Source organism: Acanthochromis polyacanthus, chromosome 11 (assembly GCF_021347895.1).
Source record: "Acanthochromis polyacanthus isolate Apoly-LR-REF ecotype Palm Island chromosome 11, KAUST_Apoly_ChrSc, whole genome shotgun sequence".
NCBI lineage: Eukaryota > Metazoa > Chordata > Actinopteri > Pomacentridae > Acanthochromis > Acanthochromis polyacanthus.
Genome location: NC_067123.1, coordinates 15,725,348 through 15,744,786, shown reverse-complemented (window position 1 = coordinate 15,744,786; position 19,439 = coordinate 15,725,348). Strand labels below are relative to the sequence as shown.

The window sequence follows — 19,439 nt, the reverse complement described above, 5'->3', positions numbered from 1 at the left end:
TGGCTAACGGCAAAGTTAGGAGGCAGCCAATGGAGTCTGGAAAACAATAACAAAGGCTTTACAATATGGACCTTAGTTGGTAATAAAAGTGAAAGGTTAGAAAACTGAGAAATTAGCAAAACAGTTGCGATTAGGGTTAGAGTTAGGAGAAAGGGAGACAAACTGATCAACTTCAGTCAAGCGATGTGTCAGTAAACAAAGGTGATTGTCCTAGAATCATGTAATGCTATTATGTTAGCATTGGTTTGTGTTCAATGGGGAATTGTACAGCAAAGTGAATGACATTGGTGTCCTGTGATTTTGACAACTAACTGTACTCTCTGTAGACCAATATGGGTTTTAGTAATGGAAAAAGTCTTCCCCAAATTCCTTCACACAACAAGTGTGTTCCTTGTTTGGGTTTATCTATAAATGCACCAGCATGCTGAAAGCAGTATGAGAATATTACCAAGTCCTAGTGAGATGACAAGAATTTTACAAAAAAAGTCTGCAGGATGCTCATTCAGACATAAAAAACATAGATGCCATAAAATTAATGTAAAGTAATGCATGTCTAAAATGGGCTTCACCACAAAAAGGCAAATATTCAGGCGCAGTTGAACGTAAGTGTAAATTGAATTAATAAATGTTTTGCTTTTAAATTAGCTTAAATCTAGGATTATAAAGTAAGAAGACTGATAGGAATTTAGATTAACATCATCAAGGTTGATACTCCATGTGGTCTGAGAGTATTCTTTACAGTGACTTTCAAAAGTAATTGCCCACTGCATTGTAGAGTCAAAGTGATCGTGATTTTTTTTTTTTTTTAAAGAAAATGTCACTATGTAATACTGGATGAAATATTCAAAGTCTCTACAAGTTGATTTCAGTACACCTGTGGCAAATCCAATTTTGGATTTCAGAATTCAATTCAGAGTTGACATCAATGAAAAAGGGCCACACCTATATATGCGTATTTCATAGTTCTTGTAACAACAACATGTAACCCATGAAAGCTGAGAATCCAACCTTCTATAAACCTGCACAATCAAACTCTGTGGCGGCATAAATGTTGGTGATTGTACAAAACCAAGAACTCAGTGGTTGCTGTAACCCAGCTATGCAATCACATTCAAAAATCTGCAGGGATGACTTACCTCTCAGCAGTCACTCCAGGTCACTGTGGTAGACACTAACCAAAGCCACCCCTGAATGTACCTGGTTTTTTGTATGTATGTATGTGTGTACAGCACTTTACAAATTTATTAGACCTCTAATATTTTAGAACTCTGTCAAAAACTTGTTTTAAAGCAAAAGTTGTATTAGTTATTCATTAGCAAAATAACAAAATGGAACAACTAAATAGACCTTATTCATACATATTGACCAAAAATTTTAATATGTTGTATACCGTCTTTTGACCCTGATAACAGCTTGCATTTTTGCTTCCATTGTGTGTGTATGTACAGTGGGTATGGAAAGTATTCAGACCCCTTGAAAGTTTTCACTCTCTGTGTCATTATTTTCCAAAATCAAAAACGTTCATTTTATTTCCCATTAATGTACACTCAGCACCCCATCTTGACAGAAAAAAAAAAACAGAAATGTAGAATTTTTGCAAATTTCTTAAAAAATAAAAACTGAAATATCACATGGTCATAAGTATTCAGACCCTGTGCTCAGTATTGAGTAGAAGCACCCTTTTCAGCTAGTACAGCCATGAGTCTTCTTGGGAATGACGCAACACGTTTTTCACACCTGGATTTGGGGATCCTCTGCTATTCTTCCTTGCAGATCCTCTCCAGTTCTGTCAGGTTGGATGGTGAACGTTGGTGGACAGCCATGTTGAGGTCTCTCCAGAGATGCTCAATTGGGTTTAGGTCAGGGCTCTGGCTGGGCCAGTCAAGAACGGTCACAGAGTTGTTCTGAAGCCACTCCTTTGTTATTTTAGCTGTGTGCTTAGGGTCATTGTCCTGTTGAAAGGTGAACCTTCAGCCCAGTCTGAGGTCCTGAGCACTCTGGAAGATGTTTTCCTCCAGGATATCTCTGTACTTGGCCACATTCATCCTTCCTTCAATTGCAACCAGTCGTCCTGTCCCTGCAGCTGAAAAACACCCCCACAACATGATGCTCCCACCACCATGTTTCACTATAGGGATTGTATTGGGCAGGTGATGAGCAGTGCCTGGTTTTCTCCACACATACCGCTTAGAATTACAGCGAACCCTCATTTATCGCGGGGGTTACGTTCCAAAAAGAACCCGCGATAGGCGAAATCCGTGAAGTAGTCAGCTTTATTTTTTACAGTTATTATACAATACTGCACTTGGGGGAGTGCTGCAGCTGCAGCCAGGTGGACGCCGCGGCGGTACTCTTGCCTCAGAGAGCGGGCCGGCTGAATCAATTGGAGCAGTCGGAGGTGGGGAAGGCTCGCGCCGGCGCTCTTCTCCTGGGGAGCGCGGCTGCGGTGGCCAGAGACGGCTGGGGACCACGTCCACTGTCCGGTTGACGGCGGGGGAAAAGAATAAGGCTGCTCCATCGGCTCCGTCTTTCAGGGTGTCTCACTACATGGAGACCAAGGAGAGAAATGATCCAGCGCTCCACAGCAGGCAGCGCTGGCGTGTATGGGCAGAGGAGAAGAGGCGCGGAGACTGTTCACGTTGGTCAGTCCCTTAGCCAATCGGGATGCAGAACACAATGCACTGTTTAAAAAAAACATTAAAAAACTGCACTAAAAAAAAATCTGTGAAACAGCGAAGCCGTGAAAGGTGATCCGCGTTATAGTGAGGGTTCACTGTAACACCAAAAGGTTCAATCTTGGTCTCATCAGACCAGAGAATCTTATTTCTCATAGTCTGGGAGTCCTTGATGTGTTTTTTGGCAAACTCTATGCGGGCTTTCATGTGTCTTGCACTGAGGAGAGGCTTCCGTCGGGCCACTCTGCCATAAAGCCCCAACTGGTGGAGGGCTGCAGTGAAAGTTGACTTCGTGGAACTTTCTCCTATCTCCCGACTGCATCTCTGGAGCTCAGCCACAGTGATCTTTGGGTTCTTCTTTACCTCTCTCACCAAGGCTCTTCTTCCACGATTGCTTGGTTTGGCTGGACGGCCAGGTCTAGGAAGAGTTGTGGTCGTCTCAAACTTCTTCCATTTGAGGATTATGGAGGCCACTGTGCTCTGAGGAACCTTGAGTGCTGCAGAAATTCTTTTGTAACCTTGGCCAGATCTGTGCCTTGCCACAATTCTGTCTCTGAGCTCCTTGGGCAGTTCCTTTGACCTCATGATTCTCATTTGCTCTGACATGCACTGTGAGCTGTAAGGTCTTATATAGACAGGTGTGTGCCTTTCCTAATCAAGTCCAATCAGTTTAATTAAACACAGCTGGACTCCAATAAAGAAGCAGAACCATCTGGAGGAGGATCAGAAGAAATGGACAGCATGTGAGTTAAATATGAATGTCGCTGCAAAGGGTCTGAATACTTATGACCATGTGATATTTCAGCTTTTCTTTTTTAATAAATTTGCAAAAAGTTCTACATTTCTGTTTTTTTCTGTCAAGATGGGGTGCTGAGTGTACATTAATGAGAAATAAAATGAACTTTTTTTATTTTGGCAAATGGCTGCAATGACACAGAGAGTGAAAAAATTCAAGGGGTCTGAATACTATCCGTACCCTCTGTACGTATATATGTATATATATGCACACACGCGTGCGCACATATTTGTGCGTATATGTGTGTGTGTGTGTGTGTGTGTGTGTGTGTATTACAACACAAGCTTACCATAGGTACCAAAACCCAATTTATAAAAACAAAATATCCTCTGAGCAAAATGAAATATCAACACATACCATGTGCACCTTGGACCAGCGTTTAGCAGTTGCCACAGGCGTTTGTTACTGCGCTGCGACTCCGCACTTCTTCTTATGATAACATTTGGCCAAACACACCCTCTTTCTTTCTTTCTAACTAGCGATTGAACAAGTGAACATATCATGCTATTGCTTGTTTTACTCTAGCAGTAATGAGTCGTCATTCTTAATGGTGTGTCTAAGAGCCATGTTCTAAGCTTACATGCATGGAAAAAACAGCAACACCTAGTAGAGAATATAAAACTGGATGTACTAGCATTTGCACTTAAAACTGAAGCAGTGCTAGTAGAATAATTAAAGCTTGCTGTTGGTGGATGCAAATACCTTCATAAAATGGCTGTTGTGTTCACCCCTAAAGCCTCAAGCATTAATCTGAGGAATAGATGGAATACCCTAATGAAGGAGTTCAATCTGCAGAGTCTGTGCTGTTGCCTATGCAATGGAACTATGTTGTTGTGCACATTTATACTGTTCCATACCTGGCAAATATACGGGCAAAATGTTCCGTAGTTGCTAATTGCATCACCACAGTGTGTAGTAACTTTTCTGCAGGTCAGTGTCATGCTACAGTGTAGTTTACCCGCATTGGTCCTGTACAAACCATTAAAAGAGAGCTGTGTCATGTCTGTTCACTTCAGTAGTGGTTTTTTTTAAGTAATTTTGGATAGTGGAGCATCTCAATAGTTTCTGAAAGTTAGCAGCAAGTACTTGCAGTGCAGTGGAGTCATAACAGAGGAGACCTTTTATGATGCGTTTTCACAAGGTAAGAAGGTTAAAGAATAGAATTTATTATTATCAACACATCAGCATCTAATCAACATGTATGTCTAAGCTTGTCAGTGGAAGTGAGTAGCTTTCAGGAATGTTAACAGGTAACAGATTAGGCTGGGATGCTGGCTCAAGTTAATAACACATAAAGTTAACTACGAACAGCCCATTAACTGTAAATTCCGTTATCTTAATGTCATTTAATCCAATGTTTCTCAGAGCGACTGGAGCAACATGCAGCACAGCAAATCATGGTGGAGACTTTATACAAGGACAGCATGGATGAAAAGGCACAGACAAACTGTTTGACATGCTGTTCATTATAGATTTAACTAAAAACATCATTGGAGTAACTAAATGTATAGTAAATAGACAAAAGATGTGCAAAATATAATTTTTTGTATGTGTATAAACATGCAATATATGTTTTATGTTTCCTGTCCTGTCTGGATGTGATGCCTTTTATTGCCTCTTTTTAAAAAGTAAGAGAAATTTCTTCATTTTGCATGCAAAAAATGTGAAATGAATTTATTACAAATTTGCAAATGTTATGTATCAGTGTTTGTAATGGTAATCCTCAAACACTGGCAAAGTTCACTTAACTGTCACGACTCACTTTTATGGGCTCTGGTACTGTGGTGGCTTTAGAGGCATGTCTAGCTGTTGTATCAGTCTGCTGCCATGTGGGGGCAGTATCAAACATATTTGGAACAACCACAAATATAGGCTCTTGTTCATTTTTGTGCTGTTGTATTTCCTTTAACTTTTACCCCTCCAGCAGGAAAGCCAAAAGTCATAGTGGAGTGAAACAATCCTGTCACATCAGCAGTCACCAGCAGTGCTTATTGTTTACCATACTGCAAGGACTCAACCCTTTCTTGTTCAAGCCAACTTTTCCACTAATCACACTTAGACTTGGACATGGCCAAGGTGCCAGTGCACTGCTGGTTTGTTAAAAAAACTGCACACAAGTGTGTCTCTGTAGACTCTGTGCTGATAAAAGTCCCATAATCCCTCATTAGCCATAAATCCACTTTATAATGACTTAGGATATGCAGTATGGTGTAGCTTCAATGCAAGTGCTAAGTATAAATCAAACTTATAAAGCTCTCTATGTATATACTCCGACTGATTGATTTTAGCCATATTACCTTTTAAGAGAATCTGTCACTTTTTTTGTCAAAACCTTTGACATGGTGTCAGTTTGGAGGTGACTTTGGATAAATGTTCAGTAAATGTTAAATAAGTTAGATGAAGCAAGCTCCATTAAGTTGGTCCATTTCAAAGTTGTGACATTGTGGGGATGTTGTCAGGTAGTCCTTTCGCTTTAACTTTGTTTGCCTAACTCTTTACTCTGCATTGATGACTGACATGACCAAGAGATGCCAAACATTGAGCATTTCATAGAGTGTTCAGTATTTGATGACAAGATGTGAACTTTCTACCTTTCAGATGCGTAGCTTTTACTCTCCACTGTTTTCTGTAACAGCTTCACTGATTGTATGGGGCATGAAGATGTCATAATGTGACTATGCACTGAAAACATTCCTCATTCTGAACACAGACAGAATGGAAGAAGCTGGTGTGTTTAGATGGATCTCACTCAGTCTTACCAGCCTTAGGGAACACTCACCACATGGGAAAAATGAAGGCTTCACTTAGTTGTGCTTTTTATGTATTTGCATTCATTCCATTAAGTGATCTCAGTTGAAATGTAACTTTCACGTTTAAGACAATTCCGTCGTAATGCCTTCCATTAGAAAAAGCAAGCCCCATTTCATGCTTGGCTCAAAATGTGGCTTGGTTATATTTTAGGCCCCTTTTACCTTTGGAAATGGCTGGATTAAAATTCTGTTGTAGTTTAAACACTGTTTTACTGGATAGAATGAGTTTGCAATGACCTGATCTTAAAAAAATGAGATATGAAGAAAGGTTTAAATTAGTTAAACTGGAAATCATACAGCCTGACAGCCTTGCTGGAGGCCCGTAGAGATCACAGTGCTCCTCACAACCAGTTTCACAAAAGTGTTTTAAGCTTTCTGAAAACAGCTGGGAAAAACAGTCAACACTGCTTAAAGATTTAATGTTTTCATTCAAAAATAGAAAGATTTTGATGATAAACATTTACTTCAGACATTGATAGCACTGACGGGGCTTTTTGTTTTTCTTGTTTTTCCATGAAGTGATGCTGACCATGATAGAAGAACTCCATCTCCAGATGTCATCATACTGTCAGACAATGAGGCTTCTAGTCCCAGAACAACACCTCGGCCTGAGGAGCGGGTGCACCAGGCCAACTTGGACATGTTCAAGGTAAAACCATTGAGTAAAAACATCACCTCTGCACATTCTGTAGAAACAAACTGAATGTTTTCTGTAATCATTTTAGACCTGAATAACATGTCAGGCTATTAAAACTTGCTCCTGAGTAGAGTGGGAAAAGCTATTTCATGCACCTGTCGTTCTTTATGTATGACAGGTGCCTGAAAAAGAATTCATTTTTCTCATAGACAGTATTATGTTCTTCACAGTTGAAGCGACTCTTCTCATTTATTCATCAGTATAAAAGACTTGAGCCTGCGGGTGGAAGCAAAATATCACACTCTGAAGAAAACCGATTTCATCATCTGAAATTTCTGTTACTTAACTTTTAGTTTGAGTGAGAAATTTGGTTGAGTTTTGAAACTACTGTGCCATATATTGCTTACAACTAATTTTAAATTTGCTGTTGGACTAATTCACACCTGATTGGCTTCTTCTCTGTGGGAAATGGCAGCTGAGGCTCAAAGGCATTGTAGTATCTAGACATTTATGCCACGACAGACAACAGTGATTTTGCAGAAACAATTTTGAAATAAATTGCTTTACTGTGAAAATCAACATAGCCCTTAAAAGCAAAAAAAGAGGAAAGAAAAAACAAAACTGTGCTAGGTCCAGGATAGATAGTCATATTTAAAGTAATAAGACCGTACAAATTCCAGCCTCTGACTTTCTCATGGTGAAGACGGGACAATAGTTTGCCTGGGTAGCAAGAGGCTCTGGAAACGCCAGGACAGGCCCAGCAAGCCACTAGTCCTGAGTTGCTTCTAAAGCTAAAAGGAAGTAGTCATATGGATAAAATGGAAAACGACCCTCGAATGCAGAAATGGACTGCACCTCGGAATACTAAATGGAGCCACGATCCTCCAAAAATTGGAGGAAATTGTTGAACTGAAAGATAGGAAGATTGATGTAATTGGATTGGCGGAGACAAGCGCACTGGCAAAACTACCATACATCTTGTTTACATCAGGAGTAGACATCTATCTGGGAAACATGAAGTAGGCATAATGTTAAATAGTAAAGCTGGTAGTTAAGTTAGAGACTATACAGCAGTGAGCAACCGAATCCTTAGGATCAGTACAAAAACTGCATATCAGAAATGATGTCTCATCCAGGTTTGCGCTCCTCAGCAAGGCTAGCCGAAGGCAGAGAAGGAACAATTTTATGAACTTCTCCAGGAGACAACTGGCTTATGCAGACCAGATGAGCAGCTGATAGTAATGAGAGACTTCAATGGCCACATCGGTACAGATAGACCGGGTTACAAGGACAACATCAGGCATTTCAGTATTGGAGACAGAAATGATGAGGGCAGATCCATCTTGGACTTAAGCCCAAGGAATGCACTGAAGATCACGAATACATATTTTCAACACTGAGATAGCCATGAATTTACCTGGTATGGATGGGACCGAGCTCTCTGGAACTACGACAGGAAGACCATGATAGAACTGTTTCTAACAAACAATACACATATAGTGACAGATGTGCTGGCTGTCCCATCAGTGTCGCTCCGCTCTGACCATAGACTTGTGGTAACAAAGACCAAGTTGCTACCGTACAAGACAAGACCAAGAATAAAAGTAAAAGTCAATCACAGCCACATGAATGACACCAACAAGTTAATTTTTTTGTCTACCCAAAACAAAGAACAGATAGGTGACATTGAAGAAAATTACATCGGCATCTTCAGGGGAATTTTATGACAAGTCTACACAAGGTGGTAACCGACTCTGTAGGTTATAAATATGCATGCACAACAAGGAAGAAAACAACACTGTGGTGGAACAAAGAGGTCAGGAAAGCAGTGAGTAAAAAGTCCAGCGTCGTTTGTAACTGGATGAAGTAAGGCAGTCTTATTAAAGCAAGAGGAATGAAATAAACATAGTTTAGAGAACAGCAAAGAACGAGAAATGGGAAATGCTATTTCAGTTGTAGTCAGACCTGCAAGGAAGCAAGAAGCTCTTCTTCTACTTAGCTAAATCCTACAGGAAAATAAGCTCAGAAAAAGTCTATAAGCATTTAGAATCTCACGAAATACTAACAGACCCATGAGACATCAATCAAGCTTGGGAGCGTTACTTCTCCACGCTGCTTATCCACTCTGCAGAACACTAGAGTTAAGCAAGCTACATGCTAGTTATATAACAGACAGAGAGCTAGAAGTTACTGTGAAAAAAATTCAAGAATGGCAAAGCAACTGCTTGAGACCTCATCAGTGAAGAGCTTCTGAAATTGGACTCACAATGGACAACATTAGCCCTGACCACCCTATTTAAGACAACATATAAAACAGGAGTACTACTAACAGACTGGGGTAAAGCTATCATATGCCCTATTTTTTAGCATATATAGCTCTAACTAACTACAGAGGCATCATATTGCTCATTCATACCGCTAAGATTTGTGAGATCATCCTGGAAATAAGATTACAACCCACAGCAGAGGACAAGTTGGGGACATGGCAACATGACTTTAGGCCACTGCTGGGATTTAATTTACCATCCAGAGTATCATGGAGAAACTGATCAACCACTTTACATTGCCTTCCTCGATTTAGAAAAGACATTTGACAGAATTCCCAGAAGTAAGTTGTGGAACATGGTGCAGAGCTATCAGTTACCTTACCATCTTAGATGCACTATTATTAGCACATATAGGAGTAGCTGAATCATGGTGTCAACAGGAACAGGTAAAGAAACATGTTTGACACTACTAATGGAGTTGGACAAACAAGTGCACTCTCTCTGCTGCTCTTCATGCTATACCTACACACGTGGACAAAATTGTTGGTACCCCTCAGTTAAAGAAGGAAAAACCCACAATTCTCACTGAAATCACTTGAAACTCACAAAAGTAACAATAAATAAAAATTTATTGAAAATTAAATAATCAAAAACAGCCATTACTTTTGAATTGTTGATTAACATAATTATTTAAAAAAACAAACTCATCGACACCATAAAAATGTGCTGACATATGTGAATGACATTGTGCAACTTGATAGAAATGAGGAAGATTTACAACATCTGACTAAGTGGCATGTGTGTTTCAAGTAATACGGACTAAAGGTTAACCTAAAGAAGACAGAGGTAATGGTGCTACACAGGATTAAACAAGTGACCAACAACCAGCTCGATGACACTGTGATAAATGAGGTAGATATTTTCACCTACCTTGAAAGCGTACTATCACCAACAGGCTTAATCGACACAAGGATAAACGCCCGCAAAAGGAAATTTTCACAAAATGTTGGATTCATGTATAGGCTATGGAGGATTAGGATGTGCCAAAGAAAGTAATACAAACCGAAATGCTGAGGCCCATTTTTCCTTATGGAAGCAAGACTTGGAGCATTAATAAGAACAATATGACAAAAATAGCACCTGCAAATATGAAAGGGATACATATGTGGGTTACAAGAATGGATAAAATCATGAATGTGGATCTTTGTGCCCAGCTACAAAGAACACCAATAGTAGAAAATATCAAAAGGAGTCGGATCCATTGGTTTGGACATGTTAGGCGAAGATCACTGGATCATCTGAAAGAGTTAGTCTACAATTTTAGAATTTATGCAACAAGACTTTCTACGGGAAGACCACGAAAGATGGCATCAGTACATCGACGACTACCTCCATGAGAGAAGAACCAGCCTACATGAAGTTTAGCAAGTCAAAATATACGGTGATGGAGAGAAATGGCATAGACTGGTGTATAGCTGTCCTGACAACACTCCTGACTGACAGGCTAGTAAGATGGAGTAGGGTGAGAAGATGACAAGACCATACATATTAAAAACCTAAACCGCAGTAGGTGAGACAAAGGCCACTTTAAATAGATAAGTCTTTAGTTGCCTTTTAAAAGCATAAACCAAGACCGCATGAAGGTTTTTAGATTGGGCATTCCATAGGGCTGGGGCCACCACTTCAAAGGCGCGATCACCTTTTGTTTTTTAGTTTAGTGCAGGGCACTACCAGACTGATAGTACTAGTACTAGGCTGTTGTCAAGGGTGCTTTCACACATACGCCTTTTGGTCCGCTTAAAGCGGACTGGAGTCCGCAACACCAGCAAGTACGGTTCGTTTGGGCTGGTGTGAAAGCAGACCAGATGTTTTTGGTGCGGACTAAAGAACCGGACCGAGACCACCTCTCGAAGGTGGTCTCGGTCCGCTTCTATGTCAACTCCAGTTCGGTTCGCTCCTGGTGAGAACACAAACCTGTCTCCATTCGGACCGGCTTGATGGCGCAGCAGACTTTTTGGTCTACGGGAGCTGCCGTAGCAACCTGCACGGGGAATGTTGGGATAACGATAATGTCTTGCAATGCATCTTCTCCGTGCCAAAAACGACTGTGTAATATTCTCGTACCGAATGCGAGCTTCATGCTGGAACAACAGCAGTATTTGTGCTTGCTGCATAAAGCAATGATATGAATATATGGCAACAAGAAGGAACAGGAGAACATAGTTCATTGTTTATGAATAAACCAGCCTGTTGTTTTCTTCTGGGATTTTTCCCTCTTCACATGCTGCGCCAATCAGCGTTCACCTACGTCATTATTTTTGTGAACAGCGCCGCCAAACGACTAGGGGGAGATATAACATTCATCGTAGTTGGTTCAACTGTGAAAACACTGGTGTGAATGCGAACCGAACCAGCAACATTGTAACAACTTTTGGGTCCAAACGAACCACTCTAACGGACTAACAGGTGTGAAAGCACCCAAAGGATCTAAGGGTATATAAGTTTGGCGCCACTTAGAAATGTAAGCAGGTGCCTGAGTGTGTATAGCTCTGTATGTGAAAACAAGAATCTTAAAACGAAGCCTGAACCTAATTGGGAGTCAATATAGAGAGTATATAGTGGGTGTGGATGTGATATGTGGCATGTTGCTGGGCAGTGTTCTGAATTAATTGGAACTAGATGGTCTAAAGAGGAATTGTTGAGGCAAGTGAAGAGAGAATTACAGTAGTCCAAACGGGATGAGATAAAAGCATGAATTATTATTTCTAGCAGAGGCTTTGGTACAACGGACCTGAGTGTACCAATGTTTCTTAAGTCAAAGAAGCAAATTGTGGTGTTGTGGGCATCACCTAAGTTGACCAGCTTGTCATCTGCGACGACAGTAAACTGGTTGGAGAGTCTCAGGCGAAGATGAGAGGTGGATCCCTCTCAACCTCTCTTGTGTTCTCAGACCACCACCTCAGTCCAGGATGATGCATGGTTTGGGGTTGAGCAGGAGGATCGCAGACAGGTAGATGGGTCCCACATGGCTGTGTCTTAAAGGGTTGCACTGAGTAAGGTTAGGTTATTGGACTGCTCAGCCACCATGATGCAGGACAATCGTAGGGGATGGGTCATGTTAGACAGCAGGGATTCCTTCTTTTGCAGCTCATTGAAAATCCGACTGATCTCCTTTTTAAGGTCAGGAAACGTGTTTGCTTCTTTTAGCAGTTCACTGTCTTCACAGGGCACAGCAGACATTGTTGATATGTTAACCAAGCCACCCGACTAAAGCTAACCTGTTCGCACACAAGTCAAAGAAGTAGATAGAAACTGTTGCTAAAACAACGAGTGAAGCAAGTCTTTTGACATTACTGTACAGTTGTACAATCTTTAAAAGACTACTAAAACCCTCAGGCTATACAGTGCCACCTGGAGTTCTGACGCTGAGAAGAGTTCTTAAAAGCAACTTCAAATATAGTCAAAAATGTAATACCTTTGACCAGACAAAGATTTAGGTCAGAAAGCAATGTTGCTTTAAGTGCAAGGTCCAGAACTAGATAAAAATGGACTATATACGTTGTTTGGAGACAGAGTCTCAGTCTAAAACTGAGTTGGCTGCAGTTAGTCTCTATAAATAACTGGTCGTCCCAACAAAAGCCTAATTTGATCAGCCACAACATTAAAACCACCTGATTAACATTGTGTAGATCCACCTCTTCCTATCAAAACAGATCAGTCATGGTCATGTAATTTTGGGGCTGTCCTGTGGTGTCTGCCACTAATTCGTTTGCAATCCTTTGGGTCCTGTGGGTTGTGGGGTAGGGCCTCTGTAGATCCCACGTGTTCCATTGCATCCCATTAATACTCAGATTGGGATCTGGGGAGGTTGGAGGCAGGGACAAGCCTTAGGTTCTGTGTCATGTTCTGTTAGGCATTCATGAATAATTTTGTTGTTGTGTTGGGGTGCATTGTCTTGCTTTAGAAGGCTGCTGCCATTGCATTGTGGATGGTGTACTTGGTCTGCAACAATGTTTTGGTGGGTGCAACCTGTCAAAGTAACATCCGCATGAATGCCACCACCCAAGTTTTCCCAAGAGAACATTGCATTGTGACGAGATTATTAATGTTATACATTTCATCTGTCAGTAGTTTTCATGTTGTGATTGGTTTTGTGTACATGACTAATGCCTGGTGTAATTACATTATCCAGGAGGGTCCTATGTTTCTGTGTTAAGCAATGTTAAGGATGTCAAAAAAAAGCGTTAAAATGGGAATGTACAATAGAATCAACAACCCTACAAAACTGTAGTGCATACACAACAGGACTGTCCTACATGGCACTATCTATTGCTCATCACATTGAACATCATAAATGACGATGAAAAAAAATCATTAAAAGTAATCAATAAAATGTTAAAGTTCCTGTCCAGTTATTGATTTTAATTTCTAAAAACATATCTTTCAGCATTAAAATTCCATATTGCTAAGTTTTTTTCCCATGAAAATAATCTCATCCTACATTAAAATGGCTTATATGTCAGTCAACTTCGTAGCTTCCTTTAGAAATTGACCCAGCCTCTTACTCCATGTCCCCCTCTACTATTCGCTGCAGCTCATATCATTAGCTACACTATTACTCTGTATCACACTATGAAGGAATGTAATATTGCATTTATTCATCCAAGTGTGTTCAGTCCGGAAACCCATTGTGAAGAAGAATAATGATTAGGAAAGCCTCACCCCACAAGCTGACAGGATTGGTTCCTTAGGTCTGTAATGAAAGAAATCCCGGCTCTCTGAATGTTCCTGTACATACAAGTAACCAAACATGTTATTGTTTAGTGGTGATATAATGTATGATTTTATACAATTTTTTTTATGGAAAACCAAAGCTGTACATACTGTTTTCTTTTTCACAATCAGTATGAATTCCTGACGCTGTAAATAAACATTTTGTCCACAGACATGAAATGGAACACCCTTTTGTGTCCTGTACAGAGCAACTTCTTATTGCTGTCCGAAACAACCTTTTGTCAACATTTGAGGAATAAAAAATAAGTTTGCTTTTGTGCTTTCACTTATTCTAAAGTTGTACATTTGGTTTGAAGCGGATTACGAAACACTATTAGTCTTTTAAAGACAATTAAGGTCTTTTCACAGAAAACCAGATGCTAAAAAGTCATGTGTGTTAAAACCACATTTAACTAATCATTACAATTAACCATAGAAACGTTGATTGCATTTTTCCTCTTGTGTATCCATCACCAGCCTGGAAGTATTTGTCTTTTATGAGGAACATACAGTGTGCAAGAATTCTTATTTATGCATTTGCCCAATTAGGCCCCCAGGTGGCTTTCAGGCTATATATACAAGCATATCAACTTTGTGCAAATTGCAATACAGACTATTTATCTCTTCTACATTATGTGCTACGAGACATTAGCCAAAGCATTTTTTTAATGTTTTAAGTTTATTTTCCAGCATTTTGGCCGCAAAGTAGTGGTAACTTTTACATCGGATGCCCTTCCTGACACAACCCTGTGCATTTATGTGGGTTTAGGGCCGACACACAGAGGACACTGACTTGTGCCCCCTTGAGACTGCATTCTTTAAGATACACGCTAATTTCTTTTAAATCTGCTATATGGATTTTGTGTCTCACTGTCATTTTCTGTTTATGTTTTCCAGGGGAAGACAGGAGTGGAGAGGCAGCAGATGATCAAAGCTCTGAAAGAAGAGTTGCGTCTGGAGGAGGCTCGCCTTGTGCTGCTTAAGAAGCTCAGGCAGAGTCAGATGCAGAAAGAGAATGTGGTGCAAAAGGTCAGTACTGCTGCTGATGCCACGCTTTCGTAGACCAACAGTCATTTGCCCTGATTCCATCACCAAACACTGTTGCATCAGTGGAGTTCTGTCTTTACACGTGCCTGTATCTGCCTGCTTGTGGGATTTTCAGTTGTAGAGTATATTTAAGTACATTACATCCAGCAGTGTACTTTGTACAGTTTGAAGATGCTTTAACTTTTCTTAAGTATTTCTACTTTGGAGGAACTGGGAAGTGAAAAACTTGCTTCATGACATCCTGACAAAACAGCAAATTTATCATAATTTTCTGCTGTCTCCTGCAAGTTTGAAAGCTTGTATAATATCCCTGGTAGGAGAATCTAAAGGAGCACCCTGCTGTGTAAATGAAATAAAGGAGGCATGATCAGAGGCACAAATAAAATCTCAGGGAAAACCCCATTTGATATTATTTATGCTCTCTGGTGAGTCAGGTTGTTAGTCCTTGACAAATAGTCGACATCAAACTGGGTAAACATGTAAAATCAGTGGTATGCTTTTTTTCAAATAGTTTTTTTTCAATAACGGTGAAGCTGTAAAGACTGTACTGTCATATAATTTAAAAGATAATTAAATGTAAAGTAAAACTTCATCTGTAAAACAAAATTCGTTTCAGATGCATCGTAGCAGTTATATTTGACTTTTGATGTCATTAAAAGTTGATGTCTGTGTGCAGGTCCCAGTGGTCCAGAATGCTGTGTCGTCTGTGCAGCCTCCACCCATCCACAGCTCTCCTGGCCTAGGGAAGCTCCCTGTGAGGCCAGGCTTACACAACCCTGAGCCCCAGAACCTCCGCACCGCACAGGTTTGTGTGTGTTTGTGTTTTCTTTTTCATGTGAGGAAAGGGTATAGAGAAAAGGTAAACTTTAGTTAGAATTCAACAGATTGCATTAAACTCCCAGTGAACTCTCTGACTTTAGAAAAAAATAAAACACAGAACTGACAATTTCAATATTTGAAAAAAAAAAAACCTGTAGTGTACTCTTCCAATTCCATGTTTTGCATTGTTTTCACTTTATTGCACAAATATTCTTGAGGTTAGTAAATTAAAAAAATACTACAGTGCACTGTGTCGTCAGCTGACAGCAAAATCCTCACCTGTCTTTAAAATGTATCCCAGGAGATGTTTTTAAGTAGATCTGCATCGCGTAACCGAACCTCTTTAGTATAGTGATATGTCCCAGCCGAAGCTGGTGGAGAAAACATAGTTGACTCTCAAATGAATGAATGAATGAATGAATTTTTTATTATTGTGTCTTAGATACATTTGGTATGCGCAGCCCTAACATGGGCTTATAAGACACCAAAATACACACCAAGCCAGTTGCCAGCAGTAGGTACAATAAATACATTTTAGAATTTCATGATTTAAATAAAGAAGTCTGCTGCCTCTTCCAGGCTCTCAAATGAATGACTCGCTCACCTGGTAGGTTTCATGATCATGGCCAGTACTAGTCAGAAACCTGTTTTCAGCGTCTCAAGAGCAACATTGTCAAGTTTGAGGACATAACTACAGAAAACCTTTGAGGTGTAGGGTTTGACAGACATGGCTATACTTGGCAGAGGCGCACTGTACTGTGGGAAATGTAGGATCTGAGATGGTATTTGAGCCATGCAAGTAATTTATAGCTAGGATATCACAGCTTCTGCTGTGCAAATGTAAACGATTTTTATAATTTGTGTTGTGGTCCTCCTGAGGTCTCTGAAATATTATCCTTTTCTTTCTTCCCTTTGCCTTGGTCAAGGCAGATGGCCACCCTCCCTCAGCCTGGTTTTGTCAAATCATCAGATTTACAGGGTTTCTCTCTAGAATTTTGGAAAGCCTTGACCTTAATGAATGAAGTATCCTGAGATGATTTGTGTTCTGAATTGGCAAATACAGTGCATCCAGAAAGTATTCACAGCGTTTCACTTTTTCCACATTTTATGTTACAGCCTTATTCCAAATCGGATTCAATTATTTTTTTCCCTTAAAATTCTACACATAACACCCCATAATGACAAAATGAAAAAAGTTTTTTTGAGAGTCCTGCAAATTTATTAAAAATAAAAAACAAAGAAATTACATGTACATAAGTATTCACAGCCTTTGCCATGAAGCTCTAAATTGAGCTCATGTGCATCCTGTTTCCACTGATCATCCTTGAGACGCTTCTACTGCTTAATTGGAGTCCACCTGTGGCAAATTCAGTTGATTGGACATGATTTGGAAAGGCACACACCTGTCTATATAAGGTTCCACAGTTGGCAGTGCATGTCAGAGCATAAACCAAGCATGAAGTCAAAGGAATTGTCTGTAGACCTCCGAAACAGGATTGTGACGAGGCACAAGTCTGGGGAAGGGTACAGAAAAATTTCTGCTGCTTTGAAGGTCCCAATGAGCACGGTGACCTCCATCATCCGTAAATGGAAGACATTTGGAACCACCAGGACTCTTCCTAGAGCCGGCCGGCCATCTAAACTGAGCAATCGGGGGAGAAGGGCCTTAGTCAGAGAGGTGACTAAGAACCCCATGGTCACTTTGTCAGAGCTCCAGCGTTCCTCTGTGGAGAGAGGAGAACCTTCCAGAAGGACAACCATCTCTGCAGCAATCCACAAATCAGGCCTGTTTGGTAGAGTGGCCAGACGGAAGCCACTTCTTAGTAAAAGGCACATGGCAGCCCGCCTGGAGTTTGCCAAAAGGCACCTGAAGGACTCTCAGACCATCAGCAAAAAAATTCTCTGGTCTGATGAGACAAAGATTGAACTCTTTGGTGTGAATGCTAGGCGTTTTGTTTGGAGGAAACCAGGCACTGCTCATCACCAGGCCAATACCATCCCTACAGTGAAGCATGGTGGCGGTAGCATCATGCTGTGGGGATGTTTTTCAGCAGCAGGAACTGGGAAACTAGTCAAGATAGAGGGGAAGATGAATGCAGCAATGTACAGAGACATCCTGGATGAAAACCTGCTCCAGAGCGCTCTTGACCTCAAACTGGGGCGGCGGTTCATCTTTCAGCAGGACAACGACCCTAAGCACACAGCCAAGATAGCAAAGAAGTGGCTTCAGGACAACTCTGTGAATGTCCTTGAGTGGCCCAGCCAGAGCCCGGACTTGAATCCAATTGAGCATCTCTGGAGAGATCTGAAAATGGCTGTGCACCGGCGCTCCCCATCCAACTTGATGGAGCTTGAGAGGTGTTGCAAAGAGGAATGGGCAAAACTGCCCAAAGATAGGTGTGCCAAGCTTGTGGCATCATATTCAAAAAGACTTGAGGCTGTAATTGCTGCCAAAGGTGCATCAACAAAGTATTAAGCAAAGGCTGTGAATACTTATGTACATGTGGTCTCTTAGTTTTTTATTTTTAATAAATTTTCAAGAATCTCAAAAAAACTTTTTTCATGTTGTCATTATGGGGTGTTGTGTGTAGAATTTTAAGGGAAAAAATGAATTGAATCCGATTTGGTATAAGACTGTAACATAACAAAATGTGGAAAAGGTAACGCGCTGTGAATACTTTCCGGATGCACTGTATATATATATATATATATATATATATATATATTTTATTTTATTTTTTTTTTATTGAACTCAGCTGAAATGCAGGTCTAAATCCCTGGAGGACTACTTTGACAGAATTTTAAAGTACTTGTTAGAGCATGCAGAAAACCTCGATAAAGGAATAAATTTAAGAATCAAAGCATAGCAGCCAACGTTTTACTGTTTATTTTTGTGTGCGTGTTCTCCAAGTTTTTCCTCACTGAGAAAAAAAGGGGACTTTTTTTGATTGGAAATGAGTAAACTTGATAATATACATAATATAATATACATCGATTATGAGTTGGCCAAAAGCTACAAACTACCGAGAAAAGGACTGTTGCATTGTGTTTGCGTCTATAACACGTCAAAGTTATTGTGCGGATGGTGTCTGGATGAAAAAGTGACGACATGAATTATTCATTTTTGGCTTTTTTAGTTTGTGAAAGCCCTCACTGTAAAAAAATAAAATAGCAGCAGTTAAGGCAAAAAGATTGTTCCCCGTGGTTTCAAGTATACCTGAGTACCTAAAACGATAATGACAAATCTACATACGGTGTCACTTTAGCCAACAGCTTTAGTCTATTGGGCATTATATAAAGAAGCTGGATTTCTAAAAGCTACGGAAAGAAAAGCTGAATTGGATACATAATTAGCAACAACAAAAGCAATCTGCATCTTTTCTAAGTCGCATTAAAATATAAGCAACTAAGACACCACATTAAAATAATTAAGAAAAATGCGTTCATTTTTTTGGATAATAGTAAAAAGTGTCTTGGGTGCCATCTTAAAATTTCATGTGAAAAGATCTTTCCAAATATTAATGTCATCAAACTCAGAATCTCAAGCCTCAGGTTCTTCAATTGTCTCAACATATTTTTTTGGTCAAAGATGCTGTCCAGCACTCGGCTGTGGAC

At 40.2% G+C, this 19,439-nt stretch overlaps 1 protein-coding gene across 1 annotated transcript in view; it reads left to right on the top strand.

Annotated features, from left to right (window-relative positions):
- Positions 1 to 19,439, top strand: part of gatad2b (GATA zinc finger domain containing 2B) — a 67,788-nt gene that overhangs the window by 28,794 nt on the left and 19,555 nt on the right. The window contains exons 3-5 of the mRNA XM_022218795.2: positions 6,801 to 6,930; positions 14,856 to 14,987; positions 15,682 to 15,810. Of these exons, the coding sequence (XP_022074487.1) occupies positions 6,801 to 6,930; positions 14,856 to 14,987; positions 15,682 to 15,810 (391 nt within the window). The remainder of the gene's footprint in view (positions 1 to 6,800; positions 6,931 to 14,855; positions 14,988 to 15,681; positions 15,811 to 19,439) is intronic.